The sequence below is a fragment of the Trichechus manatus genome, unplaced genomic scaffold (assembly GCF_000243295.1).
Source record: "Trichechus manatus latirostris isolate Lorelei unplaced genomic scaffold, TriManLat1.0 scaffold00050, whole genome shotgun sequence".
NCBI classification, from domain to species: Eukaryota; Metazoa; Chordata; class Mammalia; order Sirenia; family Trichechidae; genus Trichechus; species Trichechus manatus.
The window spans coordinates 8,751,761-8,763,672 of record NW_004443986.1 but is presented as its reverse complement, the minus strand read 5'-3'; the positions used below and the strand labels follow the sequence as shown (position 1 = coordinate 8,763,672).

The window sequence follows — 11,912 nt, the reverse complement described above, 5'->3', positions numbered from 1 at the left end:
CTTTATAAACTGTGTTATGCCAATTGAGCTAGATGTGCCCCGAGACCATGGTCCCCACAGCCCTCTGCCCAGCAGTTCAGTCCCTCAGGGAGTTTGGATGTGTCTATGGAGCTTCCATGACCTTTCCTTGTACAAGTTGTGCTGGTTGAAACTTAATTATTATGAGAAAAATAAGGTAGAAGGCAATTTTTTAAATAATTTATTTTATTTTTATGTTGTTTTGGTTGAGAATATACACAGCAGAACATACACCAGTTCACAACTTCTACATGTACAATTCAGTGACATTACATTCCTCAAGTTGTGCAACCATTCTCACCTTCCTTTTCCAAATTGTTCCTTTTCCATTAATATGAACTCTCTGCTCCCTAAGTTTCCTATCTAATCTCTTGAGTTACTGTTGTTAATTTGGTCCCGTATAGTTAGTTCTTAGAAGAGCTCAATGCTTAAGGCAGACATTCTTTACTAGTTAAGCTAAACTACTGCTTGGTTTTAGGAAGACTTCAGGGGATATTTTTGGTATAAGGTTTAAAGATTATCTCAGGGCAGTAGTCTTGGGGATTCATCCAGCCTCCATGGAACCAGAAAGTCTGGACTCCATGAAAATTTGAAATTCTCTCCTGCATTTTCTCTTTTGATTAGAATTCTACAGAATCCTTGATCAAAACGTTGAGTAACGGTAGCCAGGCACCATCTAGTTCTTCTGGTCTTATAGCAGAGGAGGCAGTTGTTCATGGAGGCAATTAGCCATATATTCCATTGGTAGAAGGCAAACGTTACATTCACTAATTTAAGGTTATCTATTTTATGTAAGTCATTGGAATTTTGATTGCACATAAAATAAGGAAGGTAAACTAAAACATACTTCAAAATTTGATACTACTTAATATATTGAGATTTATTGTAAGTTTTACCTACTAGTTGCCATTGAGTTAACTCTGGCTTATAGTGACCTCATGTGTATCAGAGTAGAATGGTGCTCCATAGGGTTTTCAATGGCTAATTTTTTAGAAGTAGATCGCCAGGCCTTTCTTCTAAGTTGCTTCTGGGTGGACTCAAACCTCCAATCTTTCAGTTAGCAGCCAAACACATTAATGGTTTGTACCACTCAGGGACTCCTGGTTAGTTTGAACTAACCAGTCCCATATATACGATATTTGGATAGAACATTATTTATCATTTTGAAACTATGTTGAGAATATATACCTTATGAAACATTTTCAGGACATGGTATATTTTGAGAAGTTTAAACAATAATTATTTGTAAAATAGATAGTAAGCTAGATTTACATTTTGGATTTAGAAAAACTGATTTATTTTTCTAGTCATTAATAGGCTGCAATATCTTTTTAGCACAGGTGATTCTCCGGAAGTGACAGTAGATAGCTGGATTCCTTTGGCCCCTGAAGCCATGTTAGGGATGCAGGTTAATATGGAGAAACAGTAGAATGGAATTCAAGCAAAGGAGATCTCTGTTTCAGAATAGGCAGGCACCTAAACTGATTCTGCTTTTCCTGAAGGAAGTCACTTTGAATTCAGTATTCAGTTGTCATTTAGACATCCCATTAAAACTGGTCTAATCAATTCTTTGACTAAATTCCGTATCATTTTTCGGAACAACTGGTTATTTTAACTCAGTTGCCTTTTATTTTTCCTCCTCCCAAATGATTATGTGGATATTATTGGGAAAAAGTAGGCATGCATATTTTAAATAGCCAGTGAGAGGTCTCTACATTTCCAGCATTCCTTACCTACAGCCCCTAAATACTGATAGAGAGAGAGCCTGGCAGTTCAGTTGAGAGGCTAGGGGGTATAATCCCACTCAGGATCTGTTGGTGTTTGGTTCAACCCCTTACGTCATCCTACGTCCCATCTTTTCCGTGGGCAGGGTAGTCATTGCATGTGTCTTAATCCTTACAAAATGGACAATAAACCATTTCAGCTGCCATTTGTGTTTCCTCCCCCAGACCATATACAGGAATGTACTAGATGATGTATATGAATATCCAATACTTGAAAAAGAATTGAAAGAATTTCAAAAGATACTTGGAATGCACCGTCGTCAGTAAGTATTTTCTTACTACAGTTACTCAAAGAAAGCAGCAAATGTGATAGATTTTGGGATAGATTTTGATAGATTTTGAACATTTTGACTCTGGGATTCATCTTAATTCCTTAGCTTTTATAGTAGTAAATCGTGTATTTTGTTTTTATATTTCAAAATGAGTGAATACTAAATTAAGCGTATTGATTTTTTTTTTTTTTTAAACGCTGTTTGATATGGTAGAAATAACTACTCATAACAACTGGATGCATAAAAACAATTATTTAATAAACTGTTATTTAATTTTAAAAGTCTAAGTATTTAACCTATCTTTTTTAGACTCACAGTTATCTCTGTGGAATGGGAATATAACTTCTATTTATGGAGTATTTGAAAATGCATATGTAATATCTTTTTTATTGTGGTAAAATATATATATAACAAACATTTGCCATCTCAACCATTTTTATGTGTACAATTCAGTGACATTAATTACGTTTACCATGTTGTGTAATCATCACTGTATCTGTTTCCAAATTTTTTTGTCACCCTTAACAGAAACTCAGTGTCCCTTAAGCAATAGCTCCCTTTTTCTCCTCCCACTGGCCCCTGGTCAACACTAATCAACTTTGATCTCTATGCTTTTGCCTATTCTAGATATTTCATGTAAGTGGGATCATATAATATATATACTTTTGTGTCTGATTTATTTCACCCAGAATGTTTTCAAGGTTCATCCATGCTGTAGCGTATATCAGAACTTCATTTCTCTTTGTGGCTGAATCATATTCCATTGTATGTATACCACATTTTGTTCATCCATTTGATAGACATTTAAATTGTTTCCAGCTTTTGGCTATTGTGAATAATGCTGCAGTGAACATTGGTGTACAAGTATCTGTTTGTGCCCCTACTCTCAAGTCTTTTGGTTATATACCTAGAAGTAGAGTGGCCGGGTCATATGTTTAACTTTCTGATGAACCGCCAAATTTTTTTCTACAGTGGTTGCACCATTTTACAATACCACCAGCAGTGGACGAGGGTTGCATTCTCTCCACATCCTTGCCAACAGCTTGTTTTTTTTGTTTTGTTTTGTTTTTTGTATTTTTCTGATAATACTGTGAGTGAAGCGGTCTCACTGTGGTTTTGATTTGCATTTTCCTAATGACTAATGACATTGAGAAAGTAAACCCTAGTGGCGTAGTAGTTAAGAGCTACGGCTGCTAACCAAAACGTTGGCAGTTCAAATCCACCAGGTGCTCCTCGGAAACTCTATGGGGCAATTCTACTCTGTTCTATAGGATCGCTGAGTCAGAATCGACTTGACGGCAGTGGGTTTGGTTTTGGTTTTGGTTTTGGTAATGACATTGAGCATGTTTTCATGTGCTTATTAGTTATTTTGTATATTTTCTTTGGTGAAATATCTAGTCACATTCTTTACTCATTTTTGGATTGAGTTGTTTATCTGTTTGTTGTTGAATTGTAAGAGTTTTTGTATATTCTGGATATTAAACTCTTATCAGATATATAGTTCCCAAATATTTTCTTCCATTCTGTAGATTGTCTCTTCACTTTGTTGGCAAAATCCTTTGATGTACTAAGTTTTTAATTTTGATGAAGTCCAGTTTATCTCCTTTTTTTTTTTGTTGTTGTTCCTCATGCTTTTGGTGTCGTAGCTAAGAATCTATTGTCAAAAACTAGATCCTGAGTCATTACCCCTATATTGTGTCCTAAGAGCTGTATGGTTTTAGTTCTTACATTTAGGTCATTGATCCATTTTGAGTTAATTTTCATTTGTAATTTGAAGTATGAGTCCAACTTCACTCTTTTACATGTGGAAATCCGGTTGTCCCAGCACTATTTATTGAAGAGACTATTCTTTTCCTGTTGAATGGATTAGGCACCCTTGTTGAAAATCAGTGTACCACAGGTGTATAGGTTTATTACTGGACTCTGAATTCTATTCCATTGGTCTGTATGTTTAACATTATACCAGTACCTTGTAATCTTGCAACTTTGCTGAATTCATTTATTAGCTTTTTTGTGGCTTCTCTGTGATTTCTATCTGTAGGATCATGACATTTGCAAATAGGATAGTTTTACATTATCCTTCCTGATTTTGATACCTTGTATTTCTTTTTCTTGCCTAATTGCTCTGGCTAGGACTTTCAGTACAATATTGAATAACAGTGGTGAGAGCAGGCATCCTTGTTTTGTTCCTGATCTTAAAGAGAAAGTTCTTTTTTAAAAAATATTTTATTGTATTTTTAGTGAAAATATACATAGCAAAACACACTCCCATTCAACAATTTCTATACATAATGTTCAGTAATATTGGTTACATTCTTCACATTGTGTCAACATTCTTATTATTTCTGTTCTAGTTGTTTCATTCCCATTAACTTAGTCTCACTTCCCCCTAAACTTCTCATGTATGCTTTAAAGTAACAGTTGCCCATTTGATCTCATATAAATAATTTTTTAACAGCACAGTACTCAAGGGTGACATTCTCTACTTTTTGAGCTAACCTGCTACTTAGTTAAAAGGTGACTTCAGGGGATAGTTTCCCAAGAAAGGGCAAAGTTCTTAATCTTTCTCTTTGAGTGTGATGTTAGCTATTAATTTTTCATAAATGCCCTTTATAATATTGAAGAATTTCCCTTCTATTCCTAGTTTGTTGTCTGTTTTAATCATGAAAGGGTGTTGAATTTTGTCAAATGCCTTTTCTGCATTGATTAAAATGATCATGTGGTTCTTTTCCTTTGTTCTATTAATGTAATGTATTACATAGATTGATTTTTCTGATGTTGACCCACCATTGCATTCCTGGGATGAATCACACTTGATCATGGCATATAATCCTTTTAATGTGGTGTTGGATTAGGTTTAGTAGTATTTTGCATCTATATTCCTTAGGGATATTGGGCTGTGGTTTTCTTGTGATGTCTTTGTCTGACTTTGTTATCAGGGTGATGCTAGCCTCATAGAATGAGTTAGGAAATATTCCTTTCTCTTCTATCTTTTGGAAGAGTATGAGAAGGGTTGGTGTCACTTTTTCTATAAATGTTTGGTAGAATTCCCCAGTGAAGCCATCTGGTCCAGAACTTTCTTTTTATATACTGTATTTTTCACAAATAACATGCACTTTCTGTGTTTGTTTTGTCAACCACAACTTCCCCCGCCCCAAGGTATTTTCATAAGCACAACTGTGCCAGTGTTTTTTTTACATGTTGCTGTAGAAAAAAAATCAGCATAGCATACTTACTTACATAAATACCTAGAGGGGTGGGGAGGGCAGATTGGCAAACAAACGAAGGCGTACGTTATTTGTATAAAAATATGGTATATCTTTTTTAAAAGTTTTAGAAATAAGTCCTAGTTGATGGCAACTAACAACAACAGTGAGTCATGGAGCATTTTAAAAGCTCAGTTTTATGGGTTCCCTGAGGTTTCTTTATCAGTTTAGAAAGATTAAAGAAAGCCATTTACTCAATGACTATTGGCATGTCTGAGTATCCCTTAAGTATCTATCATTAATCTTTTATATTGGCAATATCTGACTTTACTGTGATTTTACCACTGTCTCTCCTTATTCATTTCAATAAATGAAAAATAAGTTATTATTCAGTTTTTAGATATAACTGCAAAGTTACTCTGAAGGGAAAATTCTTCTCTGATTAGTAATGCGATTTGTATTTAGTAAACATGAAGTACATCTAGTTGTGAACTACTTCTATTAAGATTTCAGCAGTCACAAATGCACTTCTCATAGAAAACATTGATTCAGGCCTTTCAGATTATTGATTTGATTTGAGACTTAAAGCTGGACTTAATTTTAGTAAAGGGAGACCCTATTACAAATGCAATGTCTATAGGAATTAACTTTAGAGAGCAAACAAATCATTTCTAAGCTTTAGTCCTCAATCTTTGAAATCGTGCATTTAGAAATTCAGTTATGAGGGCAAGTTAGGGCAGTGCATTAGACTTGAATACTGTGGTTTCTGTTTTGTTTTTGTTTTTTTTTTTTAATCACAGTCTACACTGTAATAAATTTCCATGGTCCAAGACTAATATGAAAATATGAACAAATAAATGAACCAAAAAAGGAAAATACAATTTTTACAACAAAATAATTCCTCACGTGGAAGTTGCTCCATGTTATAAGGTAGACCTATTATATTTGGGAAACTTCAATTCATGATTTAATACATTTAAATACATTAATGGAATGTATTAATAGGCTCAGTACGTTCCATTAGCAAAGTACAATAAAATTGCAAAATAATAGATTATAATAAAGAAATGATATACAGACATGATTCTTGCCTCTTTGGTATAAGATTAAGAAATAACTTAAGTTTCTGGAATAACATTTGAACCCCAGTGTTGAGTTCATCACGTTCTTCTCTAGTCCCAATGTACTAACTGAGGAAAGTGTTTCCTTCTGAGAACAGCCTTGATACCTTTCACTTGACGGTTCCTCTAATAGTGTGGGAAGTCAGCCTGCCACAGTGCTGCTTTCTTCATGAGCAGATTTGGCCTTCAGAGGGCACTTGGCAATGGGAGTCTGTGCAGGGTCAGAGATGGGGACATGCAGCATGTTCCCACTTCCACAACATAGAGAAACATCCTGGAAATTATGCATCTTGACAGGATAGCTATTTAGATGGCAAGAATTTCACCTCAAGTCCTGTCAGTATGTGAGAAAACTTAGTTTCTGTGGACTGAATAAATCCACTTCTTCCTTCAGTGTGCAGCTTCACTTTCTGTGGGCAGAAAGCAAAACACCCCTGCTGAATAGATAGCTTCTTTTCTTCCTGTTTCGTTTGGAATTCAGAGCCCATTGTGAAATGTGTTGCACATAGTAAAATAATGAATACTGCATTTTATCTTTTTTTTTTTTTTCTGGGTTTGAGATGAAGACTGACTTCTTGTCCTTTTCCTTTCAGCACTGTAGATGAATATTCACCACAAAGGAAGGTAAGTCAGGCCCCTGTATATCTGTCTGAAAGGGAGTGATGCAGTTCAGAGACCTTGTTTGGCCTCATTTGGTATGTCTTCATGATAAAATGAACACTACCTTGAGAGCAGGGCCAGATGCAGGAGCCCGGGCTGCAGCTTGCCTGCACCTTCCTGCTTCTCTTCAGCTTCTCTTTGCAGACCAAATTCCAGCCATGTGCCCTTGACTTTGTGACGTTCTGCGTATTTCCTGTTGCATTTTAGACTCACAACTTCCTTGATATTCCCAAAGTGATATAAATTTGAATTTTAAAACATTTGTGGGGAAAAAAATCCAGGCAAGAATCTTAACTCCAAGAATAAGGAAGTGTTGTATGGAAAAGGTTTGCATTTTTTAACACGACAGAAAGAGAGATGGTAGCAAGCATGGGTTAATGTTCCCTATTCAACTTGATGACAGAGGAATACAAAATGAGACGTCAGCCACAAGTTTTGTAGAAGCTGATGTATCAGGTGAATAATCATACTGTATGAATCATATACCTATTTCCCTTAAGAAAGTCATGAACTACAGGAGAAGTGTGAAAGGATCTTAAAGTTGCTTCTGTGAAAAATGTAGAAAGCAGAATCAGGTCATAATAACTAACCTGAAGGTTGGTGTTGGGGTAGGGAAATGACATTTTCTCCAGAGGATAATCTGTGTAAGTTTGTAGTAGCCAGAGGTGGAAAATTGTGGAAGTATTCTGCATGTTGCTGGAAATAATTGTATGGGCTTTTTGCTTGCTACTGTGACCGAGGCCAGAATCATATTGCCCAGAATCCCCACCGTCACATGCATTAATTGAGGCAACTCCCAGTTTATTTCTTTAAGATTGGATGGGTGGATTTCTTATTTTAAAAAATTGGCCAGTTCTCTTGGAACATGTTGAAACAGCTGTGGTTTTTCCAAAGGGCAGGAATACATTCATTCATTGTTCTCTTTCCCCCTTCTCACAGAATAAAGCCCTTTTCCACCAATTCAGTCTTAAGGAGAATTGGCTCCAGCACAGAGGAACTGTGACTGAAACAGAGGAAAGTGAGTATGGTTTTAAGTGAGAGTTTGGGATAGGTGGAGTAGCAGTTAAGAACCATCATTCTCCCACGTTTATATATGACTCTGCCTTTAACCAGCTCTCATACCCCTCTGACAAGCACATTAGTATCAGATATGATGGTTTTTCTTTTCTTGCTTCGAGCATTATAGTTTCCTTAGATCATATTATACCATCATCAGAAAATACCAATCGCTAGAAAAGGACATGATGTTTGGTAAAAAAAACGAGGGAAACCATCTGTGAGTTGAATTGATACAGTGGCTACAACATGGGCTCAAATATACCAAAGATTGTGAGGATGGCACAGGACCAGGCAGTGTTTCATTCTGTATGCATAAGGTTGCCATGAGTTGGAGCCAACTCGATGGCAACTAACAACAAAGGACCGAGGGTACTTTTAATTTGGGAAGTAAGGAAAGGAGACTGTGCAGAGAGCCTCCCTGCATTCTTGGCCAGAGGTGCAGAATGGACTGGAGACTCAACCTTGTCCTCCTGAGACGACTTCTCCCTGGCTCCCTCAGCCTCTGGCTGACTGGAAACGTATCCAAAGCAAATGTGCATGGTTTGGACTGAGTCAGTCCCTGAAATTTAGAGAAGAAAATCTTGGAAAGAATAATGCAAGGAAGGATGCACGGTAGAAATTCCTCCAAGACAAGGCTGTGCCCCACGACCAGTATGTCCTCAGTCTATGCTTATTAGTGCGAAAAAGGCTCATGACCTCCCCTGAGGAGGGCTGCTCATTAAATAGAAGCGGAAACACCTTTTTAGCACCCTGAAGATGCTGACGTGCCTTCCTGCATTAGCATCTTATAGCGGAACAAGAAATGGTAGCGGTGTTTTCCTCCTTTTGGGTAAAGTTTGAGTCAAGTGAAGAGCCAGGAAACACAACACATTAAAATGTCCCGCTGTTGAGACGTTGAGACTTTCTCTTTTAAGTCACCCTTCTCCATGTGCTGAATTTCTAAATGTGAACATTCAATATGTTTAATTTCTCAAACATTTAAAGGACAAAATGTTACAAGGATGCCTCTTCTGTTATATAGCGTTGGTATATAACGCCGATGATAGCTGGAGCTCTGTGGTATTATATGAAGTATAATCTGCGCCAAGTAAAAGAGCAAACAAAATATCATACCTCCTCATTCGTTAGTTGCTGACTTTCCTTGCCCATTTGCCTTAAAATAATTTCATTATATAGTTTTCCAAGCTGAACTTCAAAGACACTGGGTGTTTTCACAGCCCCTGGCCTCTTTTTCTTCCATTTGTTAAACAAGCTGACCTCACATTTAATGGTTTGTAGACTATTTTTTGACTTGCTCAAAAATTCCATTTTTATGTGGAAGGAAAAACAGCCTTTTTGTCTCTCACAACTCTGTTGACAAAATATAGAACAACTATCTGTTGGATGCTATTGTTTTAGTGACATACCCAATCAAACCAAACAGAATACTGTCACTGCCTCACGGTGACGTGTTTACTTTGAGGTTCTGGACGTGTGAACTCATAGTTTGGCTCTTGCTTCATTTGCATTTCTTGAAAACATTCCTGGATTTATTTTTGTGGTGCCATTTAAATTGCTTATGAAATTTCTCTAGGAGTTGCACTGTCTCTATTTATTATTACTATTATTTGCAGTATAGAAAGTAAGAATTTCTAGGTATATTATTGTCCTTCTACCTATTCTAAAAAAGCTAGGGTTTTATAAATTCAGAGTATCTGATGTAAGAAGCAAATAATATGTCAATCATCTCCACTGCTATTGAAACAGCTTCTGCTATTTAAATCATAAAGAAAAAATTTTCCAGGACCTGTTCACTCTGACAATGATAATGTCCTAGTAATAATTATTATCACCACAGATAATAAAAAGGAAATTAAAAAAGGCTAGAAATATGACTTCCATTTGGAAACCACACTCACCACCACCTTGATCAGGGGAGCCATTCTTAAATAATTGAGAAGGCTGAACACAAAAAGCAAAGCAGGCAACAGATTTTTAGATAAGCTTAGAATTCTAATAATGAAATATGGTGTTCTTGATTGAGCCACAGCGACTGTTTGGAAATGTCATGTGTAAAATACTGTGGAGTGTAAAATAAAAATTTATGAGCTAGACAGTTTAATAGGCTGCTTTGGGGCTTTCAAAAGTACAATGCATGTTCCGCAGATTCCACTGTATTATGGTCAGACCATCTCCAACATGAACATGCACCTACGTGATGTGGGTCTCTCCTTTTGCTATGGAAAGCCTAAGAGCTACATGCTGTTCATCAGCTTTACAACTCCTCTGTCTCATGTGTGTGCAAGCACATTTATATGCATGTACCCTCAGGCACTGATGTGCATACATAAATATGTAAATCTAGCTGTATACATTTTATATTGAAAAGAATGGCAAGGTGCGCGCCTTGATTTGAAAAGTCTGTATCTCATGACCACATTTCTCTGTTGACTAATGATTCTTTTGAGTTGTGCAGTTTTTTGCCATGTGTATATAACTGAGCACTCCTACGTCAGTGTGAAGGCAAAAGTTTCCACGACAGCCCAGGAGGTCTTGAAAATTGTGGCAGAAAAGATCCAGCATGCAGAAGAGGACCTGGCTCTGGTGGCCATCACGTTCTCTGGGGGTAAATTATTTTTTGTCATTGAATATTAATCTTTCACTTGTTTGCCTCTGGAAGGAGAGTGGACATTTTTTTGTAGAGTAAATGTGCAGCTCGTCCCTTCTGGGTCCGCAGCTGGCTGACCACAGTAACAATAAGAAGCTGCCTACCAGAGGTGTTTCCATGACAACAGTTGGGTACTGCTGGATACTGAATTTCCTCTCCAAGAACTGAATGGGGAGGCATGCCAGTGTTTTGAAATATGTTATAAAGCTTTTCATATTTTGTACCCTAGATAAGCCTCCTATTTTCATATTTAAATTAACTTGGGAAATTGCTAAAGGATGAAATTACTTCAGGACAAAAAAGAAACACAGACTTGAACTAGTCATATTGCCAGCTGACAATTTAATAGTTAAAGACTTCCTGTTGAGAGGAGTACAAACTGTACAGTAAGCCAAAAGCTCACAGGCAGTGTTCCTTCAGGTGGATGCAGGCAGTGAGGCCTAGGTACATCTTTTCCTTCTTCTAGGCTTTATTTATCCTCAGAGAATAGTTTATTGTCTGTTTTGAATAAGATCATGCAGATTACAAGCTGACATTATTGATGTATGTGACCTGAACAGACCCCTTCCTTTTCACCGGAGCCTGTCAGATTTCAATGTCGCTGGCCTCCATTTTGGCTTGCAGTCTTTATTTAATATCGCATTAACCCTAAGAAAAATGCAAAGAAAGTGTCTTAGCATCAGTAGTTGAAAAATAGGAGTACTGTGTGAACTCATCAACCAGAGATAGGGAAGGCGGGAGAGGGGGCAGATAAATGGTTGCTGTTTACCCTTTGTTCTAATTCTACAGTCAGGGGAAGAATGTCAGAATTTAGTGGATGTTAAAGTATTATGTGACAGAATATTGTTTCTGTTGCTTTGTTCTCAGAGACAGGTAAGATCATTCTACAAACCAGTCAATTTTTACATAATGTAAGCGCATACATCCCTTCTCCCTGGGCTTAATAAATTAGTCTCCCCTCCTTTTCCCCCACTCACCACTCCCAGTACCCAAATGTACAACCCATAAAAATATTATCTAGAAAAAAGAGAGCTAAAATTTGAGAAACATGTGGACTAAATTAATTTTAATCATTAAATAGTTGAATTTTTAATTAAAAATTACAGGTATTTCAGATAGTTGTGTGACAAATGTATATTTAATTT

General features: G+C 36.7%; 1 protein-coding gene across 2 annotated transcripts in view; it reads left to right on the top strand.

Moving 5' to 3' along the window:
- RAPGEF5 (Rap guanine nucleotide exchange factor 5) overlaps positions 1-11,912 on the top strand; it is a 282,757-nt gene that overhangs the window by 232,644 nt on the left and 38,201 nt on the right. For both annotated transcript variants that reach the window (XM_023732311.1, XM_023732312.1), the window contains 4 exons: positions 1,968-2,065; positions 6,995-7,025; positions 8,001-8,079; positions 10,576-10,725. In XM_023732311.1, coding sequence (XP_023588079.1) covers positions 1,968-2,065; positions 6,995-7,025; positions 8,001-8,079; positions 10,576-10,725 — 358 coding nt within the window. The remainder of the gene's footprint in view (positions 1-1,967; positions 2,066-6,994; positions 7,026-8,000; positions 8,080-10,575; positions 10,726-11,912) is intronic.